Genomic DNA, 25410 nt, shown 5'->3' with positions numbered 1-25410 from the left:
GGACCCCTCCTACAGTGTCTCCAAGTATGGTAATGGGGCCGATGAGGGCGGGGTGTAGGGGAGGGTTCCTCTCACCCAGGTAGGTCTTTGGCATGTGCCGTTTCAGGCATGCCATGTCGAAGGAGGCAGTGCCGGGCTCATCCCCAGCCAGTTGCTGGAGGAGAAGCGGAAAGCATTTGTCAAGAGGGACCTGGAACTGACCCCGACCTCAGGTAGGAGATCTGCTCTTTCACCTCAGGCCCTAATTTAAGACCTGGCATGGCCCCAGCTTGCTTACTTACTTATTTCCTTGTGGTCAGGGACCCTATGCGGCAGCCTTTCTGGAAAGAAAAAGAAGCGAATGATGTATTTGACCACCAAGAATGCAGGTGGGTATTAATTCTTGTCCTGTTTGTCTAGAATGTCATATCTCTCTTCAAACACGTGACCTGTGAGTCTACTCTGCCTTAGATGTTGCCAGCCTCATTGCTAGGCTTGCCCACTTCCTCCCTGTTTCCCTGGCTGCAAGCACTTTTTACCCTTGATGCGGCCTGAGAGCCCCTCCCCTCCCCTCCCCCCACCGGGCAGCCTGGTAAGCTGCGCCATCTCTCTGTGCCCAGAGTTTGACCGCCATGAGCTGCTCATTTATGAAGAAGTGGCCCGCATGCCCCCGTTCCGCCGGAAAACCCTGGTGCTGATTGGGGCCCAGGGTGTGGGCCGGCGCAGCCTGAAAAATAAGCTCATTTTATGGGATCCAGACCGCTACGGCACCACAGTGCCCTGTGAGTGGGGGTCACGGAGAGGGAGGTGCGAGGGCGGATGGGGCGTGGGGAAAGGGGGAAAGGAGAGATGGCGCTGGAGGGGTGCTGAGCAGTCCTGAGTGAGTTTTCAGGGACACCAGGTCAGGTGTGTGGTGTGCGCCCTCTGTGGGTGGATAGTGGGAACTGCAGGCTCAGGGCTGGCTTTATTTCAGGATTTTTTTCTCTCAGGCTTCATTTCCAAAAAGGATTTTTATAATATTTATTTATTTATTTATTTATTTATTTATTTATTTATTTATTTACTAAAGAAAGTGAGTCTCCACCTTGGGATCTGGTGAAACAGGATTGAATTGAATGTGGGTTTATGGCAGACATGGCATCTAAATGGTAGGGCAGCAGGAGGTGGTGCCTTGATGGTTCCTAGAGGCAGGAGTGACCCTCGCTGTGAGGCTTTGGGCTGCTCATCGCCTTTCCTGAGTATCGGCGACCATCAATACCCAGGAGATTGGGCGAGCTGCTCTCTGAAGATTCTCTTTGTGGTGTGTGTGTGTGTGTGTGTGTGTGTGTGTGTGTGTGTGTGTGTACACTTGTGTGTGCACATGCATGCGGGTGGTGAAGGTAGGTGTGTGTGAAGGCACGGATTCTGGGAAGATGGAGGGCAGGCTATGCTTTGAGGGCTGAGATCACGCGACCCACGCGTTCCGGAACCCCTGTATGCATACTTGAGGTGGGGTGGCCTGACTCACTCGTTAGCCGCGCTTTCCCTCCAGACACATCCCGGAGGCCCAAGGACTCAGAACGGGAAGGGCAGGGCTACAGCTTCGTGTCTCGTGGGGAGATGGAGGCTGACATCCGTGCTGGGCGATACTTGGAGCACGGCGAGTACGAGGGCAACCTGTACGGCACGCGGATCGACTCCATCCGGGGTGTGGTCGCCTCTGGCAAGGTGTGCGTGCTGGACGTCAACCCCCAGGTACTGTCTAGCCCTTCCGGTTGGCGCCTGTCGGTGGCCTCCTCCCACACGCTGCTCCCCTCAGCGACCCCTGTTTATCTTCTGATGTTCCTGTTCCCTTCGGCCCATCCAGTTCTCTGTTCCAACCTCCCAGATTCCTACTACCCAGCCTCCTTCAGTTAGTTTCCAGCCCACACTGCCAGCCATTTGTCATCCACTGTCAGGTGCCCATCGTGTCACCCGCACATCCTTCCTGTACCCTGCACATGGGAAGACGAGCTCCCACCCTCTTCTTTCCCTCGCAGGCTGTGAAGGTCCTGAGGACGGCTGAGTTTGTCCCTTATGTGGTATTCATCGAGGCTCCTGACTTTGAGACCCTGCGGGCCATGAACCGGGCTGCGCTCGAGAGTGGCGTGTCCACTAAGCAGCTGACGGTGAGGGGATCTGAGCTGCCTTGGTGGTAGCAGAGGCACGGGGATTTCCGGGTTGTCTGGGGTGGTAGAGCTCAGAGAGCTGGGACTTTTGATCAGTGATTTTGTACATGTGAAAAGGAAAGGCTGAGAGGAGCACCATGCCCAAAGTCTGAGATGAGCCTGGGACACAGGACTTTGACTCCAGGCCAAGGACGTGATGCACTCTTCAGAGGAAGTGCTTGCTGGTCAGAGGAGGTCTCAGAGGGCCAGTGGGAGAGCTGGGGCAGGGGAAGGTTCTAGAGGAAACTTGGGCCTCAATACAGCATTCCCCCAGGCTTAGAGTTTGCAGAGCTCTGAACTCAAGGCTCCTCTTGCTCCAATGCCTATTACCACGGCTTCTAGCTTGGGCTCGAATCTTCTGATGACCTGATCCTAGCTCTGGTCACCATGGCAACTGATGGAGCTGGAGCCTCGGGGACACAGCTGCCCTCAGCTTCATTAAGTCAGTTGGCCAGTTCCTTCACTGGATTCCCAGTTAGCTTCCTGGGATGGGAGTTAACTTGTTCGTCTGTGGGACAGTCCTGACACCTGGTAGATCCTGAGGCTGCCTTGTAGCCTTGTAGCCTTGTAGGGGCTTGGTCAGACTGAAGGGAGTCAGGCTGGAGTCAGGCACATCCCTGTTGAGCCGTGGACTCAACTGTGGCCTCTTTGTATCTGAGCCTTGTGTTATTAATGGGAGATATAAGTGGCCCTCTTGTGGTGCCGTGGTGATGGGCCTGTGGGTTGCTGAATGGTTAGTTCCCTACCTGTCACTTGAAACAGCTTGTTTTCTTTCTTTCCTCCTGGGCTTGATGTGGGAGCACAACAGTGGGAGCAGGGAGAGGAACGCAGGGAATCCACACCACCGTGGTGTGGCTGGGCTTTGGGGTGAGGCAGGCAGGTTGTAGTTCCTTCTAATGAGGGAAGTGTGTGCGGGACAGGAGGCGGATCTGAGGCGGACAGTGGAGGAGAGCAGCCGCATCCAGAGGGGCTACGGCCATTACTTCGACCTCTGCCTCGTCAACAGCAACCTGGAGAGGACCTTTCGTGAGCTCCAGGCTGCCATGGAGAAGCTGCGAACGGAGCCCCAGTGGGTGCCTGTCAGCTGGGTGTACTGAGCCTTGCTCCGGACCTCGGTTCCCTGCCTGGTTGGGAATCCATCTTTCACTCCACCTGTGACGCTCCCCACCCCCACCCCCATCCTGCTAAATGGTCTTCATGCCCCCCCCCTCCCCCCCACCCCACTCCCATCTCTGGTGTTCCCTGGATCACAGTTCCCAGCAGGGGCCGTATGGAGGGGTGCACTGCCTGGGAGGTAGGTGTCTATGGGGTAATTCTGTACCCAGGTGCTTCCCACTCCCAATGTCCCCTGGCCACTAGACATCCCTTTCTGAGGATCATGATGTGTCTAGGAGTATCTCAGAGTCACCCCTGTAATGTTCAGTCCAGGGACTAACGGAGCTGCTTGGGGCCTTGTGGTCAGTAGGACGGTGCCACTGCCAGCTTTTTCTCCTCTGGACTGGCCACACCCACCCAGTTCCCTGGCTCCTCCCATCCCTCACTAGGAACAGCCTTGGGCTGTTCTCACGTGGCCAGGTTCTCAGACCACTGGTAGCTAGGCAGACCTAGGCAGTGGTGCCAGTCTGGGCCGTTTTTTGTTTTTTATTTTTAGAGGCCGGGGGGACACCCCTGTCGCGAGAGCCAGTTGCTGCAGCTGGTGACGCAGTCCTCCGCTCCCCAGGAGCAAGCACAGCCTGGTCCTTCCCTTATTCCCAGCTTCTCACTGCCGGAGTCTCTCCACAGACTTTCTCAATGCGTCCCTCATTTGTAAGCCCTGCTTCCCAAACAGTGTAGCTGGCGGGTGGCAGTAGGCTAAGCCTAGGTTGGGAATAGGGCCTAGAAAGCAGAACCCTCCGTTGTTGGGACCAAAAGTACTCCAGGCTCCACAGCCCACACCAGGTTTTTACTCTCTTCAGCCTTTTCTCTGGATGGATCTGGGTGGCAGCCCACTGGCACGAGGGCTCTCGAGGAGGGGGTAGGGAGACTGTAAGTTGGGGCTTGGAAGCAGACAGATTAGCTTTAGTGGCACTTGCCACACAACTCCAGGGGGTGCCGTTGGCACTCCAGGCTCTGCCTGCTGTGGTGCTGGTCTGTGTTTGTGGCCTCAGCTTGTGTGTGTATGTGTGTGTGTATGGTGTGTGTGTGTGTGTGTGTGTGTTGTACACGCACATGCATATTGACACATTTGGTTTGGTTTGTGGGGAGGTAGAGAATTGCTTTCTCTTGGAGGTGGCTCTTGAGGGTCCCTTATGGGTTCCCCTCAGCCTCCCCCTCAATTCCTTACAAGCCCCTTCCACACCCCAGAGCCTGGACCTTTTCCTCTACTCTACTCTCCCATTGTTCCCTACCTTAAGTACCAGCCTTTCGTCCTTGGGGAGGACGATATTGTAAAATAGGAATAATCCTTTTAAGAACCATGTCCTTGACATCTGGAGACATCTCATCCCTCATTCTTGAGGGGGCCCCCTGTCCTCACAGGGGACCCCTCCGGCATCCCCTACCCTGTGCCTCCCTGTTCTCCTGAGTGTCAGTCTTTGCTGCAGAGTCAGCCCGAGCTGGCCCCTGAACCACTGTGTGCCCATTTCCTAGGGAAGGGGAGGGAGGGGAAATAAACAGAATATTTATTACAAATGCTAGAAATATATTTATTATATTAGGAATCTCATTTGCATTGGCATCGGGTGTGCAAATGAGACTAGAGGCGGGGCCTGCCCGCTGCTCATTTGCATAGCTCTGCTGCTCCATCAGCACAGTCATCTTTCCACCCTGGTTTTCCCCTTAGTCAATGTCTGACCCTGTGACCCTGACCCTTGCTGAAGGGGACCGGTAGTGGCATGGAAATGGCACATTTCCCTGCCTGCCTGTCCTGCTTGCCAGTTCCTCCCTTAGAGGATGGAGTGTAGGGTCAGAGATGCATCTGTAACAGCAGCTAATCTTTCTGGATTAACTCACAAAGCCCCCTGACCGAGAGACCATGGCCTCTGATTGAGAGCTGGTGGGCACCATCCTGGAGAGGCCGTACCAGTCTTTCCTTCTGGATTATCGGGCGGGGCGCGCGTGGTAGCGACCCCCACATCCTCCTCTCCAGTAACGTGCAAGGGGCAGGGCTGGGCCCCTCCTCTTCGCACAGCCTCCTACCTCTCCCACTGGGCCTGGCTCTGCTCCCCTTCCAAGCACTGGCCAGGTGGGAATGGAGGCTGTGGGCCGCCTCTGCTTACCTGGCATAGGGCTGGGTTAGAACACGTTCGTTCCCGCCAAAAGAGCTATGTGACTCTGTCCTTCCTCCCTCCCTCCCACCGTGGCCTCTTGTATTTTGGGGGGCCTCCGGAGAAGGAGGATCCTGGCTGCACCCCTCCCCTCCCTACTCCACACTCAGCCCCAGCCCATTGCCTTCCCTTTGTTCCCTTCGTCAGCCATCTTCTTCTTCAAGCGTTCTTTCTTTTCCTTTGATTAAACGTGAAAGCAAATGTTTCTGGGCTCTGCTTGTCTTTGGTTGGGGTTGCGTAGATGGGTTTTTGGGCTCTGCTTGTCTTTGGTTGGGGTTGCGTAGATGGTTTGCGGGGGGCGGGGAGAAGTGAGGGTTCGGGGATCCAGCACAGATAGTTCCAGAATAGAAGATGGACTGACATAAGTGTATGCTTCTACTATGGCATCTCCTGCCCCGCCCCCATCGTGCGCCTGTGTATGCGTCTACTATGGCTTCTCTCCCGCCTCCCCCGCTCCGTGGTGCGCCTCTGTGCTCTACCTGCAGAAGAGGCTCCTTCTGAGTGTTTATGCCTGATGCCTGGGAGCTGGTGAGACATCAGGGGATAAAGGACTCAGGGACTCCAGGGCCAATCCACAGGACTCCACCTGGGACTTGTGTGGCCTTCAGCAGACGCCCCTGCCTCCCTAGACCTCGGCTTTATCCTTAGTAAGAGCATCACAGTGTCCCAGGGGTAATGCTCACGGTTTCTAGGTGCTCACCCTGACGGCAGGAGAGGGTACCAAAATGTTAGTCTTTTGATCCTTAGAACAAGAACAGCAGAATATCACCTACGTCACCCACACAATGTCCCAGCACAGTGTGTGTGTGTGTGTGTGTGTGTGTGTGTGTGTGTGTGTGTGTGTGTGTATGGCCCAGGGGTCAATATTCCTCTCCACTAGGGAATTCCTCAGGATGGAGTGGTGATACCCCACCGCACCACATCACTGCAGATTGAGGCTGTCCCTGTGTGCAGTGGCCACCTGGTCCCCGGCCCCAGGATGCTGAAAGGGAGGCTGGGAAATGGCATCTTCCTGTGGGCTCCACATGAATGAGCGGCAGTCAGCAGATCTCAGTGCCGCTGAGCGTGGACCCCGGGGAGGGGGCTTGTTTTAGAAAAAGCTCCCTGAGTGACTCAAATATGTGACCAGGTTTGCTGGCCGCTGTCACTCTTTTTTTGGAGAGGGTTGTCTCGAGGCAGGGTTTCTCGCTTTGTAGACCAGGCTGGCCTTGAACTCAGATCTTCCTGCCTCTGCCTCCCGAATGCTGAGATTAAAGGCATGTGCCACCACCGCCTTCTCCCCTCCCCACAGGTTTGGGATGGATAAAGCTTCTTTTGTTTTTGTTTTTGTTTTTCAAGACAGGGTTTCCCTGTGTAACCTTGGATGCCCTTTATTTGCTTTGTAGACGAGGCTGGCCTTGAACTCACAAGGATCCACCTGCCCCTGCCTCTTGAGTGCTGGGATTAAAGGCGTGCACCACCACTGCCCAGTAATGAAGCTTCTTTTTAGCTTCCAATTGGCATCAAGATATTTTCCTAAATAAAACAGAGATGATCTGAAATTAAATAAAAGAAATAATTTGCTTTTTTGAGGCAGGGTTTCTCAGTGTAGCCCTGCCTGTCCTGGAACTCACTATGTAGACCAGGCTGGCCTCAAGCTCACAGAAATCCACCTGTTTCTGCCTCCTAGGACTAAAGGCATGCACTGCCATGCCTGACTTTTTTTTTTTTTTTTTTTTGTCATTAGTTTTTTAAAATATAATTTCAAGGGCCGGGCGTGGTGGCACATGCCTTTAATTCCAGCACTTGGGAGGCGGAGGCAGGTGGATCACTGTGAGTTCGAGGCCAGCCTGGTCTACAAATCGAGTCCAGGATAGGTAAGGCTACACAGAGAAATCCTGTCTTAAAAAGGAAAAAAAAAAAAAATATATATATATATAATTTCAAATTTTTGACAGAAAGCAATTGTGCCATTTTATAATTGAGAAAAAGAGAGAGAGATGTGTTTCTTTCCCACCAGTCTTAAACAGCGTCATGCTTTAGTTTCTGTTGTGTTTTGAGGCAAGGTCTGAGCATGCAGCACAGACTAGCCTAGAAATTGCAATTTTTCTACATCAGCCTCCTAAATTCCAGCGTCATAGGTGTGCGTTACTTTGTGAGTACACGTTGGATGAACGTTTTTGGGTGTACCCTTCTATTTGGCAGCCTGGGAGCACTGTTTATCCAAATTTTTAACATATTAATGGAGTTGCATGGTCTATAGGTACAGATTCTCTCTCTCTCTCTCTCTCTCTCTCTCTCTCTCTCTCTCTCTCTCTCTCTCTCTCTCTCTCGCACGTGCACACACGTTCATTGAATATAGAGGTTGATGTTTTGGCTAACGTGTTCCTGGGATTCATTGTATAGTCATGTCCCTCCCCCCAATCCCCCGCTCTAGCACTGGGGCTACAGCCTCAAAAGGATGCTTTTCCTAGGGACCTGAATGCAGGTCCTCTTGCCTGCACAGCGAACACTGTACCTACTGAGTCATCCCTCCAGGAGAGGCGAGCAGAGAGAGGAGGCCAGAGAAGCGAAGGGACTGGGGAAGGTTAGGAAAAGAAGGAAGCATTCTCTCCCCAGGACCGCGTTTCCACACACACGAGTCCTTCTAGAGACTCCCGGTGGCACTAAGATTCACCGTGCAAATTAAACAGCTAGTTGTAGCCAGACTTTTGGCTACCTTGTGAGTTTTTTTTTTTTTTTTCCTTTCACCCTTTCGCTCCCCTAACACCAGATAGGAGAGAAAAAAAAAAGAATAGAGTTATCTTTAGACCACTTCCTGATGATTAGGGGTGTCAAAGCTAATTGGGGCAAGTTTGATCTTCACTGTCAGGACATTAATTTCTTTGTTCTTTTCCTCCCCTCTTCCTCCTCCTCCTCCCGTCTTTGTGCACAACTACTCAACAGCTACCAACACTACATAGCAACCCACTGGCCTCTTGGGGCCCTAGCATTTATAAGCCCTATGCAGAGTCCCCAGAATTCCAAATGTCACACCCTTGCAGAAACTCCCTTGTAGCTGTCAAAATCATGGCCCATATCCCACAGCTGGGTTTAAAATGAAAGCACGTAATATTTCTGTGTTTTGAAAGGAACCAAAATGTTCACTGCAGCAAGACTGTAGTGACGGAACTGGTTTGGTAAACTGAGGCACAAGATAATACGCAGCCGAGAAGCGGTTTATTGTGCGAGGTTTGCAGAACGCAGAGGGAATGCTTGTGATGGGTTAACACGGGGAGAGCGGCGTGCAGTGCGCAGTGGGATGCCCCCTCTGCGATCTGAGCATCTGCGAGACACATGATGGCCAGAGGAGGGCACCCCTGCCCACAGTGGTTAGGGCTGTCAACAGGGCTTGGTGAGGTTGTAGATGACCTTTAAAACAGCGCTGTCCGTTTGTTCATTTATTTATTTTTTTTTTTGCCCTATATTTCTATGTTTTATATACCCGATACCTTCTTTCCCAACATTTTACTCTTCAAAACAAAATAGAAAAAGGGGGGGGGGGGGGAGGAGGAGTTGAACCAGTCTGTCTTGCCTCACCCAGTAGGCCTGGATTTAGCATTCTCCTCTAGTAACTAGAGACTAGTTTCTTCCTGTCCCCTCCCTCAGCCCCCCCTTTCTGGTTTCCTCCTCATCTTCCTCCTCTTCTTCCTCCTCATCTTCCTCCTCCTGCTCCTCCTCCTGCTCCTCCTCCTCTTCCTCCTCTTCCTCTTCCTCCTCCACCAGCCTCCAGAGCCCATGGAAGAGTAACCCCTTCTGGACAGGCATGATAAGGATCCTTCCTCCAATGTCCTTCCAAAGCTAGGGCCTCAGGGAAGGACAGGCGATCCCCGGCTGCCTTTGGCTGGGACCCTCCAGACATGTACTCGGCCAGGGAGCACATCAGGAAGCTCCTGCGGTCAGGGTGTGATGATCGGAGCTCTAGGGAGCCCATAGTGAAAGGGAGAAAGCATCCGCCAGCCTGGAAGGGGCTGAGGATCCATTAGGGCCCGAGTATAGGAATCCCTGGTCACTCAATGGAGCCGCGAAGTCCCGGGCATTGCTTGCCCTAGAGACGATGAGGCTCCGGAATTTTGTTTTAATTATTTTATGAAGGGACAGGATGCAGGTGTTTTGTAGACATGTTCCCTCCTCCGTGGCACCTGATGCAGGAGAATTGGAGGGAGGAGAAAGTGGGATCTGCGGGGGATGGGAGGCGGGACTGTTGCTGGTCAACCACGCCCAGGGAATTTTCTGCAATGCATACAAACTCAGCCCTCATCTAGTGAGCCTTGCTGGGCCCTGGTGAAGGCCCACAGTCATGCACTCTTCCTAGGGATTAGAACATGTCGGGAGGTCCCAGCCTCTGGCTGGAATTGTCAAGTACCACCCAGGGGGGACTCCAGGGTCCACAGACACTTCTTTGCCATCCTGGGGCCTGGAGGAAGGTGGACAGAGCCGGGGGATGGTGAGCAGAGCCCGAGAATTCACGCAAACTCAGCCGTTGAGCTTCACGGTGGTGCCTGACCACGGGGCGTTCTGCAGTTACACGGAGATGAACTCGGAGAAGGCCAGATCCTCTGCAGACGTCTCCTGGGGAGGGGCTGTCTTCACGTCCGCATCCTCCTCGGCGTCCAAGGAAAGTGCTGCTTCTTCCGCTTTAGTCTGGAGAGATGACAGGCGAGGTTGAGTGGTGGTACGGAGGCATCCTCGCTAGCTTTTACAACGTCATCTGCAGGGGGCGCTGCAGAGCCTCCTCCACAGCCCTATCTCATCTCTTGTGGGTGGTGAACGCTTCAGGCTGGTTTCTAATCCCCCAGCTCCTCCCTCTGACCACAGATGCCCAAACATTGGGATTACAAGCATGGACCACAATGCCCCACTCAGATAGAACTGTTTAACACCCGGCAAACTATTAAATAATTTTTCTGAACAGGGAAAAGGAGAACGTAGTTTGGGTTCTGGTGAAATGACCTAGGTGTATGGCTTTGATAAGCTAGGCGGACAGATGCGGGAGGTTAGCTTCTGGGGAAGAGGATGCTGGGGAAAGAACCACACACAGCCCCCTCCACCTTGTCCGCATTATCTCAGTGGTGTCAGATGACATGGGTTCCAGAGCCCTTCTGTCCACACCTGGCTGAGGTCCTGAGTCTCAGAGGAGGGCACAGCAAAGGGCTTGGGGTTGCCGAGACACTCTGGGGGCGCCGCCAGGTTGATCATGGCATCTGCAGGGGTCCAGCTGTTCCTCAGCGGTGGAGGCTGTAAGAGAGACTTGGTCAGAACTGAGAACAGTATGTTCTTAGCTGCCTGGATGGCCTGGAGTCAAGCCCAGAGGAGCTAAGGAGGAAGGACACAGTTCCAAGGGCTACCTCCACTTGGGAGTTTCCTTGGCAAGCTGGGAACTCTCAGGAGCTCAGGTTCCTCAGCTATAAAATGAGAAGTTTTTCTCAGGGTCATAATATCCAGAGAACATTATTTTTTAACGACAGGACCTCAATAAATGTAACCCTGGCTGTAAACTGTAGACTTGCTGTGTGGAATAGCTAGCCTTGAACTCACAGTGGTCCATGGACCTCCAGGATGCTAGGATTAAAGGTATGTGTCACTATGCCTTGCTGACATACCAACAGCCTTGCCCTTAGAGTGGCTATCAAACAGACCTGTGTGGCAAGAGCAGTGGCCCAGAATGAAAGAAATATTGCAGGCACTTGAAGAACTGGTCCAAGAGCAGCTGGGGTCTCACCATATAGAGGAATCTACCAGCCCATGAAATTCTCCTGTGTTTGTTACAAAAACAAAATCAGGAAAAAGGAGAATGGCAGCAGATTTAAGAACAATGAATAGAGTAATTCAACCAATGGGTCCTTTACAGCCTGGAATTTTATCTTCCTTGTTGCCTAGGTCATGGCCTATAATAGTAATTGACTTAAAATATTGTTGTTGTTGTTGTTGTTGTTGTTGTTGTTGTTTTCACAGTACCTTTGCATGAGCAGAATAGGGAAAGGTTTGCTTTCTCAATACCTACACTGAACAGTAGTGGTCCATAAAGAGATGCCATTGGAAGGTACTTCCACAGGGGATTTTGAGTTGTCCAACTTTATGTCAATACTTTGTATGACAACTGTTAGAAATAATTCATAGGCAATTTCCTCAATCTGTCATTTACCATTACATGGGTGATATTTTGTTGGCTGACTCTGATTTAGATACTTTAGAGAAAATGTTTAAGGAGACACAAAGAATTCTGCCATGCTGGTGGTTACAGAATGCTCCAGAAACAAAGAAACAAACAAACAAAACCAAAAAACCAGAGGGGAGATTGAGTTACCTATTTGGGCTATAAAATAACTCAACAAAAATTCGACCACAAAAGGTACAGATCCATAGAGGCAAGTTGCAAACTCTCAATGATTTTCAAAAAATTTAATGTGATATTAACTGGCTGAGGCCTGCGATGCCTGGTTTTGTTTTTTTGAAATAGGGTCTCATACATCCTAGGGTGGCTCTGAACTTCTTAGACAGCTGAGGATGACTTTGAATTTCTGATCCTTATGTCTCTACTTTGTTGAGTGTTGAGTGTTACAGGTGTGTGCCACCACATCCAGTTTTACGATGGCTTGCTTCATGCATGCTGGGTAAGCACGCTACCAAATACAGGCATCACAGATACCAGGCAGCATCTTCCTACCCAAAGAACACGAACTTCTGGAATGGAGTAATTGTGCTATTTCTTTGCTTCTAATCAGAGATAACAAGCAAGCTGTCTGCTCTTTTCCGTGGGCCTCAAAGATTCAGCAGAAGGAAACAATGCAGGAGACAGTTGGTCTGTGGCTATCCCATACTTAGGGGTAAAGATTGTTTCTTTTTTCTGGAGGACTAGCCCTGGACAGTACATATGGCTAGATTTTCCCCCCCAATCTTTGCATTTCCATGTGGAAGGATGTAAGACATAGGACTTGGGGTGGGGGGGCCGGAGAGATGGCTCAGCAGGTAAGAGCACAGGCTGCTCTTCCAGAGGACCTGGGGTTCAATTCCCAGCACCCACATGGCGGCTCACAACTGTCTCTAACTCCATTTCTAGGACTGTCTGTAATGTTCAGGGGATCTGAAACTCTCACACAGACACACATTTAGGCAAAAACACAAAGTAAATAAGCTATTTAAAACAAAAGACACAGGGCTCTGTAGCCAGCACCACAAACCTTGGATAGTTTGGTCTAGTTGTGTTTTTCTTAGGCAGGGTTACCGTGGGCACAGAATTACCCTCTCTGAGTCTCTGTTGCTATGTCTATAAAATGGGGGCAGGGCTGGAGAGATGGCTCAGAGGTTAAGAGCACTGCCTGCTCTTCCAGAGGTCCTAAGTTCAATTCCCAACAACCACATGGTGGCTCACAACCATCTATAATGAGATCTGGTGTCCTCTTCTGTGCAAGTGAATATGTAGGCAGAGCCCTGTATACACAATAAATAAATAAATAAATAAATAAATAAATAAATTCTTTAAAAAGTCAAATGGGAAATGAATTAAGCAAACCACACATCCTCAGCCAGCTATGTTCTGGTGGCTGTGACCTCTGACCTTTGAGGTACCCTCTTCTATCCTTCCACCTTAAGGGGCTGCTACTCAGTGCCCTTCTGCTCACTGCCCTGGGCTCTTTCTTGTCCCTCCCTTTCTTGTCTGTAGGGGGAGTTCAGGTGCTGCAGATTAGAAGCAGCCCTGCCCAGAGTAGAAGGACAGGAGGTAACAGTGGGAGACAACACCCCCATCCCCTCACCCCACCCCCACCCCACCCCCACCCCACCCCCCAGCCACCCACACACATACCCCGTGGCTGGCTTCTCCTGAAGAGCTCCCCACCCCAACACACAGCCAAATGGCTGGGGTCTGAAGTAGCCTATGGGGGCAGCCCTTCTGCCTCCATGACTTTTCCCTCACTCCCCTTTGCCACTTTTGGCCTTGTCCCACTTCCCGTGACAACAACAGCTGCTTCCTAAAGCAAGGAAGAGCCTTTTCCCACCGGGCCTTCCCCTGGGGACCTGGCTGGACTCCTTTGTCCTCACTGGCGCCAGGAAAGAAGGCGGCAGTGATAGCTCCTCTTTTCCTGACCCACGTTTGTGGGGGGAGAAGGATGGAAATGCCTTAGTAGTAACTGGGTGGATCTGGGCCAGGGGATCAGGCAAGGCAAAGTGGAATTTTTGTTTCATGAGTATAATTCTGCAGTCGGTGGTGGGGGTAGGGGGTGGGGAGGGAAACTCCTTTTTCCTTCAGAGGTCAGGGAAGGGTAGCCTTGGGCAGCTTGGTTCCCCAGAAAGATGGGCACAAGAATCTCAGTTCTTTTCCACACACATACCCTGGTACCCTGCGTATGTGGGATGTGTGTGTGGGGTGGGAGGCTCTTGCAGCAGGGCCCTTGAGCAGCTAGGCCAGTATGATCTCAGGACCCCCCTGGAGGACCAGAAACAATGTGCTGTGTGAAGTTTGGGCCGGACCCTCATACTCTCTGGGCCGCCCCGGTTTCATGCTGATGGACACTCCATGTAGCTCACACCCTAGAGGGATGGTCTTACAATTCTCACAGATCCTTTCAAGACTGGGAGCAAGCTCTGCCTCTGGGTGGGCACAAAGATGAGCCCAGGAGTCTGACCTCAGTCCCGGACGGCTTGATCTCAGATGTTGGATTCCCTGTGTCCTTACCGAGGATGAGAGGTAGACCTTCTCATTCCGCTGTGTCTCTGTGGTCAGACAAGCTGAAAGAGACCCGGAAAGAGAACCTTCAGGCCAGGAAGAACTCTGAAGCCATTCCCAGAATGCACAGGCTCATGGCACCTGTGTAGGAGGGCTTCCCAGAGGGCGCTGACAGGCCCTGACACAGGAAACCTTGCCTAGCCCAGCCATTTAGGAAGGAGCTGGCATTTGAGATCTTCCGTGTGAGCTAGAAAACGAGTGAGGAAGCTGTACCCACTTCCTGAACTCTAACATGCGTAGGGGATAACTACAGCATGGATCTTAACTGTCCCCTTGGAGGCTTCGTCCCCAGCTTGGCGCTCTTGCGAAGTGGTAAGACTTTAAAGAGGTGGGACCTAGGGGAGGTCTTTAGGCTATTGGGGACGTGTCTTTGAAGGAGGCTGTGGAATCTCGTCTTCTTTTTACTTCCTAGCCACGAGGTGAGCATTTTTTTTCTCTCTCACTGTGGTCTATCTTTTCCGAAGAAAGCCAAAGAAACGGCCAGCCGACATCAATTGATAAGGCCTTTTCTGTGTTGACCTGCACAGGGATCCTGCTGGAGGATTAATTTTTCTTAAAGCAGGTTCTGAATCTGAGGCCCTGCACTTCTAACAAGCTACCAGAGGGGGCGCTGCTGTTCGCTAGGGGAGGTACAACTCTAGAGGTAAGATGCTAAGTGGCTTCTTTGTTGAGGCTGTTCCTTCCCTGTGTGTTTCCTCCTGGCCTCCTATGAGGGGACCTGGGGACATGAATGAAGGTTAGATTTCTTCCTGGAGTCACAGAGGCAAGGGAGGAAGCAAGCCTGGGATGCCATAATAGGTGTCTTCCTGGCTCCACAGTCCGATGGGGCACCCCACAGCACAGGAGGTTAATGAAGAGGAGATGCAGGGCCTCTCCTGGCATCTGGAACAATTAATAAACATCACATCATGATATATGCTTGGCCTGTACCATCCAGCATAGGAGCCAGAAGCCACACGTGTCACCCGAAGCCACACGTGTCACCCAGCACTGAAACATGGTCCCTTGAAATCACACCTAAGCTTCCAAAGGCTCAATGGGGGTTGAGGGGGGGTGGTGTAGGGTATGATAGTTAGATTTTGTTGGGGTTTTGAGATAGGTCTGGCTGCATTGCTCAAATTCCTGGACTCAACTCGTTCCCCTGCCCGAGTCTGAGTAGCTGAGACCACGGGTTTACATTACAATGTCCAGCTTTCATTAATGTTTTAATATTGGTTCCATGTTGAATTGATTATGATTCAGGTATATGAATGAACTATGTTGTTAAAAGTATCTTTACTGGCTCTTTTGCTCTATCTATCTGTCTGTCTGTCTGTCTGTCTATCTCTGTAGAGTCTCACATATCCCAGGCTAGTATTGAACTCACGATGTATCCAAGATTATCTTGAAGCTCCTGACTCTCCTGCCTTCTTCACCTTCCAAGTGCTGGGGTTATAGCCATGAGCTTCCATCCTGGCTTTTAACTTTCATGTTAGAAAACTCTCACTCTCTGTTTGAGCTGTTCTTCCCAGTGCTGGCTGTCTCACGGCAAAAAAAAAAATTTTTTTTTTGATTGTTTGTTTGGTTTGGTTTTTCGAGACAGGGTTTCTTGGTGTCGCTCTGGCTGTCCAGGAACTCGCTCTCAGACCAGGCTGGCCTCAAACACACAGAGATCCACCTGACTCTGCCTCTCAAATGCTGGGATTAAAGGGATGCGCCACTGTGCCCAAGGTTGTCAGACAGACCCCCTGAGGCCCGCAGGTCTAAGTAGATGATGTAGCCCAGGAGGGTGTGAGCCTCCCACTCCCCCCAACACCTCAACCACTTTACCTTTCTTTCTCCTCCGGAGCATGTGGCTGCCAAAGGCAATGAGGCCTGCGGCCAGGAGGAGGGACAAGAGCACCAGGACTGGGGCCATCATGCGGACCATCGGGATGGACACGCTGGAGGAGAGACAGAAGGAGCCTGGTGGTTGTTACCAGATCAGCCATCTGTGTCCCTGAATCCCATGCATAGGCTGAGAGAGCCAGCTCCTGGCCTGAAATCTAATACAACCAGGACCAGGCTGGCAGGGTACTCAGACCCTGCATGCAGGCGTCCTGGGGTCGAACCCTGGTCTTGACACTTCAGGGACAGGTGACCTAACTTTCCAGGGCACCGATCTCACCTGCTGGGAAGCAGAGCTGCAAGGATGAAACACGATGGGCTGTTTAAGATACTTAGTGCGAAGCCAGGTGAGGTTTCCTGTGCAATCCTTGTATTTGGGAAATGAAGGCAGGACTATCAGGAGTTTAAGGTCATCCTTGGCTACAGAGGGAGCTGGAGGCTAGCCTGAGCTACACGAGAGATCTTATCTCAAACTCAAGATTTCCCACCACCACCAAAAATACATCTTGACACAGTGCATAGCTACATTTTCTGCTAAATTATGTAATTCACAAGCCGGGCGTGGTGGCGCACACCTTTAATCCCAGCACTCGGGAGGCAGAGGCAGGTGGATCGCTGTGAGTTCAAGGCCAGCCTGGTCTACAAAGTGACTCCAGGACAGCCAAGGCTACACAGAGAAACCCTGTCTCAAAAAAAAAACCAAAAAAATTAATTAATTAATTAAATTAAAATTTTTTTAAATTATATAATTCACTAAGCAAAAATGATCCTGTGTTGTGCTAGGAAAACTGGGGTGCTAGGATTGAGTGTACAACCTCATACACACGGGTAAGCACCCCACTATTGAGCTTTATTTCTTATCCCACTTCTCACTTAAAAATTAGTTATTTATTATTATTATTATTATTATTATTATTATTATTATTATTATTATTATTATTATTATTATTAGTATTGAGTACATGATTAGCGGAGGGAGAGCGTGCCATGGCCCACATGCCGAGTCTGTTCTCTCCTTCTACTCTTTTGTGGGTTCTGGGGAATCGAACTCAGATCGTGTGAGCCTTGTACGCCAAGCACTTTGTCCACTGAGCTGGGCTGTCTTACCAGCCCTGCTTTTGATTTTTAGGCAAGGTCTCACAAAGTTACCCAGCCTGGCCTTGAACTTGTGATCTTCCTATCCCAGCTTTCCGAGTAGTTGGAGTTATAGGACTGCACCTCCACGTCTGGCAAAAAAAAAAAAAAAAAAAATGGGGAGACTCACTGGCCCGTGAGTAGGTGTCAGCAGCACCAGTTTGATGGTAGCACAGCACCCTGACTTTGAGCCCAGTCAGGCCCCTTACCTCCTAAAGAAATCAGGAAGCACTAGGGGGCCAGTGTTTCAGAGCCCATCAGAGTGTGCTCTGCCTGAGGTACAAAGGACCCCAGCCTTACAGGACACTTCCATTCTGGCCTGAAGCTGCCAGCAGTGACCTGCAAGTCAGGAACTGGGAGTCAGTGGAGCCCCTACTCTGGCTGCAGGTTGGAATCCAGCTGTGTAAAGACAAAAGTTGGTGAAGGGTTTCATATGTCCATGCGGCACGCGGCTCAGTGTAAAGTATACAGGCAAAACCACGAGCTGGGATGGCTTGAACAGAAGACAGATGAGTTCTGGGACCAAGGTGGACCTGTCACCTCAGATGGCCCTGTGTGTCCAGGTCAGTAGGGCTGCAGGATGTGTGCTGTGCAAGTGTCCCTGTGAAGCCAGCGCTTGGGGAGGCAGAAGCAGGTGGATCACTATGAGTCTGAGGCCAGCCTGGTCTACAAAGCGAGTCTAGGAGAGGCAAGGCTAACACAGAGAGACCCTGTCTCGGGAAAACAAAAACAAAAACAAGAAAAAAGGGGCTGGAGAGATGGCTCAGCGGTTAAGAGCACTGATTGCTCTTCCAGAGGTCATGAGTTCAATTCCCAGCAACCACATGGTGGCTCACAACCATCTATAATGTGATCTGATGCCCTCCTCTGGCCTGCAGGTGTACATGCAGGCAGAGCACGGTGTACATAATAAATAAATAAATAAATCTTAAAAAAAGAAAAGAAAGAAAGAAGAAGAAGAAAAAAAAAAAAAGGTCCCGTGAGGGAAATGGGGTCTGAAATGGGCTGAGCACACAGACTGTGGCCACAATGAAAGGAAGTGTCTGCCTGGACGGAAGAGAGTACAGTCTTAGGTTCCCCCTGGACTCACCTGGACTTGGAGACGCTGCTGGCTACAGCCACGGCGTCCTTCGGTGTGGTGAGGGGCAGCCAGAACACTGGGCGGGAGCTCCCTGCATGAGGAGAGGTTGCTGTGTGAGGAGAGCTCCCTGCATATGGAGAGGTTCCTGGGGGAACCTGGGAGGTTCCTGCAGACCGGGCTGGGGCCCCCTCGGTGAGTACAGGGACTTTGACTCCTATCTTCCCCTGTTTGGCCGTGACGACTGTCGGGTGGAGATCAGGAGAAGCTACAAGTCCAAAAGCAATGCTTCAGCACCTCGAACCCAGACTGACCCTTGAATGTGAACCTTCCCCCATCTCTCAGGACACCCTCAACTAAATCACTCCCCCAGGAGGCAAGCAGAGGCCTAGGTGAGGCCCCTTTGAGCAAAAAGACCTGGGCCAGGCATATAACCTATTTTTCTTTCAGAGGACCCTACACCCAAGACCCTCTTCTACACAACTCCACAGACACCTTCATGGACCTTGCCTCGGTCCAAGCCAGGGTCACCTCCTCTCTGACCAAAGAGCAAGTTCTCCATTACACCCGGCACAGGCCTTCTGACCCCTACTCCTCAGCAAGATCTGACCTCCTTCAGCTGCCAAAGACTGGGCCAATGTCTGGCTCGCCTCAGATCCCGGAGGAAGAGCTTTGGGCACAGCTGTAGCCATTTCCCATTTGACCCTGAGTCAATGCTGAACCCCTCTGAGCCATTCTGGCTTCGGAGGTTGTGGGGGGAACATCTGGGTGGCCCTCACTGTATGTTTCCTGAGATGGGGAAGGGGCGGGAGAGCCATTGACTCACTCAGTTCTGGGAGCTGAGTCTGCCAGGCTTTTGCCTTGGGCTGCAGGCTCCTTGTAGCTGTAAGAGGCTGGAAGGAAGGAGTTGGGGAAGAAGGACAGCAGGTGCCAGCGGGGATGGCACTGTCCCTTTTTCCTAGAGGAAAGGGAGAGGCTGCTCTCAGGGGAGGCAAATATCACCACAGGTGGCAGCTTCCCCTCAGCCTCAGCAGAGGTGTGTCATCATTGTCTCCTCTGAGCTAATCAGAGGCCATGCCTGGAAGATTCCAGAAGTTCCCAGGCCTTCCCCACCTGTTGGCCACACTGGTCTCTCATTGGCTCATTCTGTGTCCCTTGCCCCCAGCCTGCTCCCTTCACGTCACCCTTTGCACCGACACCTGTATTTCTGAGACACGCCTTTGATGCTATCGCCTCTTACTTGGGAGCACTCAGTGACCCCCCAAGCAGCCATGAGCTGAAATGTTTACTTGGGGTGTCCCTCAAGGCCTTTGAAACTCAAGACTTCAAATCATCTTGTCAAAGTGTGGAGATGCCCGGTGTTCAGGGTCAGCCTTTCTACCGCTGTGCCTTTGCTATCTTGTTTCTCTGTGAAATCATTCTCCTACATCTCTGCCCCAGTAATATGGAGGAATTCACCTTTTCCTTTGTGCACCCCGTTATCCTGGGCTTGCCTCCAGGGGAGCGAGTGCCTGCTTTGACTAGACTATGACTTTGAAGGGTCTCTTCCAGGGCTGGGATTTTTCAAGGGCTGGTGTCCTGGAGTCTTTTCTGACCACACCCAGCCTGGACAGTCTGGGCTTGCTCTCCATTCTCTATTGTAAACGTTGTGCCAAGTATGTGTGCTTCCCTCCCCCCCCCCAAGCAGCTGACAAAATCTTCTGTAAATAAAGAGCAGCTTTTATTTTGAGTGTTTCTAAGTCTCTATCCATTGCCTTGGGCCTCCAGGAGCTGAGAGATAAAGGAAATAATAGCAGCTATTACCTAACCTAGTTTGGCCCTGGGGGCGGTTAGTTCACTCTGGTCTGCTAACTCTTCAGGAAATCTGAGAGTTGGTTGTTAAGTGATTGGCAGGTAGAAATTGGCTTTGCAGGAGTGTTGCTACCATAGGAACCCATAAGCATTATAGACCAGTGTCCCCAGTGGCTGTGGAGCAGCCACCCACACAGCCCTCATTATTGTTAATATCAACTGCCATCAGAAGCCAACCAGCTCTGACATGAGAAAATGAGAATGCAGGGATCACACACTGAGAGGTGACCAGACACAAGATAGCCTCAGAACTAGAGAACACCAGGCTGGGCAGAGGTGGCACAGGACCTTTGTCCCAGAACTCAGGAGGCAGAGACAGGTAGATCTCTGTGAGTTCAAGGCCAGCCGGGGCTGCATAGTGAGACACCGTCTCAAAAGCAAAATAAATAAAATAAAGATGGCGCCGATCACAAGGAGACATAAAGCGGATGTCTGTGCACCGGTTAAGAATTGGAAGAGACTGGTGAACCTTTCAAATAATGGGGGGAGCCACTCCCCAGTGTTGCTTTTATTGCTAGAGGATTAGGGGTAGAAGCCAGGGTCTCACACACCAGACAGAGTCTCTACCCCGGAGCCACACCCCTCAGTCTCCTCAGCAAGGCTTTGATACTGCTGCCTTTGTTGTTCAGTTTAATTCACTTTTATCTCCCTGAATTGTCATAGGGGCCCACAGGTGACAGGGAACGGGTTCTGAGGACAGACCTGGCCTTAGGATGGGTCCTGCCTCCTGGGCCCATCTTTTGAACAGAGATAAAAGTGGCAGTGATCTGGCCTTGAATCCTGCCTGTTTTGCTTCCTGCTTCTACCTTAGGTCTGTCGCTGGGTGCCTTGGGGTCTCTGCCCCCCCCATCTGTGGCACGGAGATGCATCTAGCTCTCCATGACTCTCCCCTCCTCTGCCTTCCTTCCCCCTGGGTTCCCCAGATACGGAAGATGAAAACAAAGGTGAGGCCGGTACATGGTTAGGGGACACTTCGGACCTGGCCTGGGGTACAGCCATGGTTGGCCTGACCTCAGGAGGCTGTGGGATTATTTGTGACACAGGGAGTCCTGGAGAGACCTGGTGAGGTTGGTACCAAGACTGACGGCCTTCTGTAATGGGGGAACTGAATCCACCGCTCGGATGCCCGTACACATCCCTGGTCTCTGTTATGTCCCCCGCCACCCAGGCAGGCGAAGGAGACTCATTCATTACCTGGGAAGACGATGACAGAGACCTCAGAAGACTCATCGAAGCCCAGCCTGTCGACCCCGCACCAGTACTTCCCCGAGTCCTTCAGGGTGAGGCCCCTCATGGTCACGGTCATCGAGAGCTCTTTGGGGCTGTCTCGGATGGACATCCTGTCCCGTGTCACCTCCTGGTCCCGATCTGTGTAGACAGTGTCAGAGCAGCGGGACAGCACGATGCCACCCTGCCGGCACCAGTACTTCCTGTGTTCTGCCACCTTCTCCTCATAGGTACACTGCAGGGACACGGTGTCACCTTCAAATCCACTGATCTCCTTTGGGCCCTTCAGGGCTTCATAACCTGAAAGTACAGCGTGAACGGAGACGGGATTTCCATGGATCCAAGACCCGGGCCACGAGCAGAAGCCCTCATCTCAACAGGCTTTTCTGTCAGGCCTTCCGGGGCAGCTCTGTAGAACCCCAGGGTTCTCCCTTCCTGTGGGGAATCTTAGGACAAACTTGTCACTCTTTCTCTAAACCCCATTAGCTGAAAGGGGGCGGGATAGAGCGGGTACCCTAGATTTGGACAGCTGGGAGTTTGAGTCCCAGCATTGGCACTCAGTTGTTTTGTGACCTTGGGCAAGTTGCTTAGCCCATCCGAGTTTTCTTTAGATGTTATTACAGATGATAATAACATCCTCCTTCGTTGCATTTGACAGACACAAGCCAGGCTGCCCAGATGGCTCAGAGGGTAGAGGTGCTTGCTGCTAAGTCTGATGACCTGAGTCCAACCCTCAAGAAAGAGACAAAGGGCTCAGACTGACCTCCTCATGTGTGCTGCTGCACTCGCGTACCAATGCATGTTCGTATGTGCATACACACGTAATAAATACATGTAGCGAGACTTAAAACACAGCAGGAGCTAATTTTACATATTGCTAAGGGAAAGCTGAAGAAACATGACCAATTGAGCAACCGATATCAATTATAAGATGCATCCTGACTAGCCCAGCCCCTCTTGTGATCCCAGCTGCTTGGGATCAGAGCAAGTTCGAGGCCGGTCTGTCTGAGGTAAAACATGGAAAGAGGGCGTAGCTGTAGAGCACTCACTTAGTGTGCCCCAGGTTCCACCCAACCCTGTGCATTGCAGAAAAGAAAAAAAAAAGGGGGGGGGGAATTATAAAATTAAAGGAAACCTTCCTGAGGGTGGCACTGTGGCACTCTTACTGTTCAGCCCTTTGCCCTCCTGCAATGACTGTACTAAACATTATATATATGTGTGTGTATACATATTATACTATATATAGTCATCCATACATATGTATACATGCATGTGTATGTGCACATGTGCACACACACACACACACACACACACACACACACACACATGTTCAACAGTAAGAGCACTTGTGATAAAAACCTAATGTCCTGAGTTTGATCCCCCTAATCCCACAGTGGAGAGAGAGCCCCAAAAGTTGTACTCAGACCTCATGAGTGTTGTGACATACGCATTCTCCCTCTCTCCCTCCCTCTTCCTTCTCTCTTTCTCTCTCTCTCTCTCTCTCTCTCTCTCTCTCTCTCTCTCTCTCTCTCTCTCTCACACACACACACACACACACACACACACACTAATACATTAAAATAAAAAAAAGAAAGAAAGAAAAAATTAAAGCAAAAAAAGTGCCGGGCAGTGGTGGCGCACGCCTTTAATCCCAGCACTTGGGAAGCAGAGGCAGGCAGATCACTGTGAGTTCGAGGCCAGCCTGGTCTACACAGGGAGTCCAGGACAGCCAAGGCTACAGAGACCCTGTCTCAAACAAAACAAAACAAACAAACAAACAAACAAAAGCAAACAGCTGAGTAAACAGGGTCTGCAATCAGAGCGGCTCAGCTCCCTTTACACCTGCAGAGCCAGGGAAGAAAACCTTGGGTCTGAGCTCAAAAAAAAAGCAAACGCTGGGCCCAGGGCTGCCTGGCTGAGGATGGCTTAGCTGGGGTGAGAAGCGGAAGTGCCCCACCTCCCACCCCACCCCTCCCCCACTTCTTCACGACGTGGAGGGAGCTGCTGCAGACCACAAGAGCAAGCTCAGGCCTGCGCCTGTATGGCCCCTCATCCCTACCACCTTGGTCCCCCTCACCTGGGAGCACCAGGCAGCAGCACAGCAAGATCAGAGGTCGCATGGTTGGGTGCTGAACGCGGCAGGAGCAGATGCCTGCAGTGGCGAGCTCCTTCAGACTACTGGGTACTTTCGCTTCCTGCAGAATCAAATGCCTGGCTGGGATGGGGAAGGGAGGGGAGGGGCGTGGGTCCCTATGCCCAGCCCAGCTTTGTACGGGCAGGCGGGCGGGCGGGCGGCGTCTCTGCTTTTCCCTTTACTCAGTGCTCATGCGCCCCCTGCTACCTAGTGTCGGATCCCACAGCCTCCAGACCCACAGGAACTCCAGCCTATGTTTAGCCTTAATCTGTGATCTGCTGGTGCAATTCAGGACTCTCAGACTTGCATCTTGGCCTTTAGGAACCTCTGATATATTGTTTTCCCTACTATTAAGAGTTCCTGCAGGGCGCAGTGGCACATGCCTTTAATCTCACCCCTCAGGGAGACAGAGGCAGGCAGATCTCTGTGTGTTCGAGGCCAGCCTGGTCTACAAAGCAAGTCCAGGACAGCCAGTGCTACACAGAGAAACCCTGTCTTGAAAACCAAACAAACAAAAAGAATTCCTAAAGGTATTCAGAACCTGCCACCGTTACTATAAGAATCACAGGCCGGGCGGTGGTGGCGCATGCCTTTAATCCCAGCACCCGGGAGGCAGAGGCAGGCGGATTGCTGTGAGTTCAAGGCCAGCCTGGTCTACAAGGTGAGTCCAGGACAGCCAAGGCTACACAGAGGAACCCTGTCTCGAAAACAAACAAAAAAACAAAACAAAACAAAAAAGAATCACAAACCCTGAAACAGTCAGTATTTGCTGATCTATCCAAATACCCCGCTGTTTGGAAAGTTATGAGTTTTTAGGCCTGCCCCTAGATCTGAGTATCAAAGTACTGAGTATGGAAGCATATTTGTTGACTAGCATATCACTGATAATATGTTTAAAAACTATTTCCCTATTTTTAGCATTTTAAAAGTTTATTGTTTTCATTTTATTTAGTTTTTATGTGTGTTGATGCTTTGCCAGCATTTGTGTCTGTGCACCCTGTGTACACAGTGCCCACAGAGGCCAGAAGAAGACACTGGATCTCCTGACGCTGAAGTTACAGATGACTGTGATCTACAGTGTGAGTGCTGGGAATCGAACCAGAGTCCTGGAAGAACAGCATGTGCTCTTTACCACTGAGCCATCTCTCCAGCCCTCAATTTTTTTAGTTTATTAAAAATTTAAAATTATATATTCAGAGGCTGGAGAGATGGCTCAGAGGTTAAAAGCACCGACTGCTCTTCCAAAGGGCCTGAGTTCAATTTCCAGCAACCACATGGTGGCTCACAACCATCTAATAATGTGATCTGATGCCCTCTTCTGGCATGCAGGAATACATGCAGATAAAGCGGTTAAATACATTAAACAAACAAACAAACAAACAGATAAATAAATCTTTTTCAAAAAGATAGAGCAGAGATTGAGGGACAGGGGTAAAACTTTTAAGTACCAACGGGACTGCGCTTCAGACCGTCATCCCATCGCTTGGGGCGCAGTACCGCTTTTGGACACCGGGTGGCGGTACAGGCAGGGCTGAGTTGAGTCCCTGAAAACCTTCGGCCAGGCGCGTTGAAAGGCGGGTCCCCTGAACCAAAGGCTTTGTTTAGCTAGCAAGGCACTGTTTCCCTTCGCAGACTTATTTATTCTTTCAAGGGAAGAGAACAAACACGCACGCTAGAGGGAGCCCTAAGCCATTTTCCAAAACAGCTGTTCTTCATGCTTGCAACGCATAGCATCTAAGCAAATGTTTATATAATACAGATATGTTAAGAAAAAAGGGAAGGCAAGGATGGAAGTGTTACTCGTAATTCACCTTTTGCTTTAGAAAAAACACTATTACTATTGTGGTATGTTTTCTTCCTGTTTCCCAAGGGGTGTCGGGGCATGGTAGTAGCAGTTAAAGCATTAA

General features: G+C 51.1%; 2 protein-coding genes across 7 annotated transcripts in view; one reads left to right on the top strand and one right to left on the bottom strand.

Moving 5' to 3' along the window:
* Positions 1-3460, top strand: part of MPP2 (MAGUK p55 scaffold protein 2) — a 30937-nt gene extending 27477 nt beyond the window's left edge. Inside the window, exons 7-12 of one of the 3 annotated variants that reach the window (XM_084748057.1) lie at positions 107-212; positions 300-368; positions 600-761; positions 1511-1713; positions 1998-2126; positions 3086-3460. In XM_084748057.1, coding sequence (XP_084604183.1) covers positions 107-212; positions 300-368; positions 600-761; positions 1511-1713; positions 1998-2126; positions 3086-3262 — 846 coding nt within the window. In that variant the 3' untranslated portion in view covers positions 3263-3460. The remainder of the gene's footprint in view (positions 1-106; positions 213-299; positions 369-599; positions 762-1510; positions 1714-1997; positions 2127-3085) is intronic. The other 2 variants (XM_084748058.1, XM_084748059.1) reach the window with 2 other exon arrangements.
* Positions 3461-8847: 5387 nt separating this feature from the next.
* CD300LG (CD300 molecule like family member g) lies at positions 8848-23602 on the bottom strand. Of its 4 annotated transcripts, none has more exons than XM_084748101.1 (8): positions 23447-23602; positions 21337-21669; positions 19118-19249; positions 18304-18559; positions 16023-16135; positions 14163-14215; positions 10601-10726; positions 8848-10132 (listed from the first exon to the last, which is right to left on the bottom strand). In XM_084748101.1, the coding sequence occupies exons 1-8, from the start codon at positions 23487-23489 to the stop codon at positions 10013-10015; spliced, it is 1176 nt and encodes a 391-aa protein (XP_084604227.1). In that variant the 5' UTR covers positions 23490-23602; the 3' UTR covers positions 8848-10012. The 4 variants fall into 4 exon arrangements, with proteins under 4 accessions (XP_084604227.1, XP_084604229.1, XP_084604228.1 ...); XM_084748103.1 differs by having other exon boundaries at positions 18304-18385; XM_084748102.1 differs by lacking the exon at positions 19118-19249.
* Positions 23603-25410: the final 1808 nt, after the last annotated feature.

The sequence above is a fragment of the Acomys minous genome, assembly GCF_964271855.1.
Source record: "Acomys minous genome assembly, chromosome: 12".
Classification (NCBI taxonomy): Eukaryota; Metazoa; Chordata; class Mammalia; order Rodentia; family Muridae; genus Acomys; species Acomys minous.
Note: the sequence above shows the minus strand (reverse complement) of the source record. Positions and strands in the feature narration are given on the sequence as shown.

What these genes read in the sequence shown, in the direction of transcription:
- CD300LG (XM_084748101.1), bottom strand. Translation starts at nt 23,489, where the DNA reads ATGCGACCTCTGATCTTGCTGTGCTGCTGCCTGGTGCTCCCAG. An exon ending in CTCTGTCATCGTCTTCCCAG is followed by an intron (nt 19,250 to 21,336) that starts GTAATGAATGAG and finishes CCTTTCCTCTAG; the next exon opens with GAAAAAGGGACAGTGCCATC. An exon ending in AGCAGCGTCTCCAAGTCCAG is followed by an intron (nt 16,136 to 18,303) that starts GTGAGTCCAGGG and finishes TCTCTCCTCCAG; the next exon opens with CGTGTCCATCCCGATGGTCC.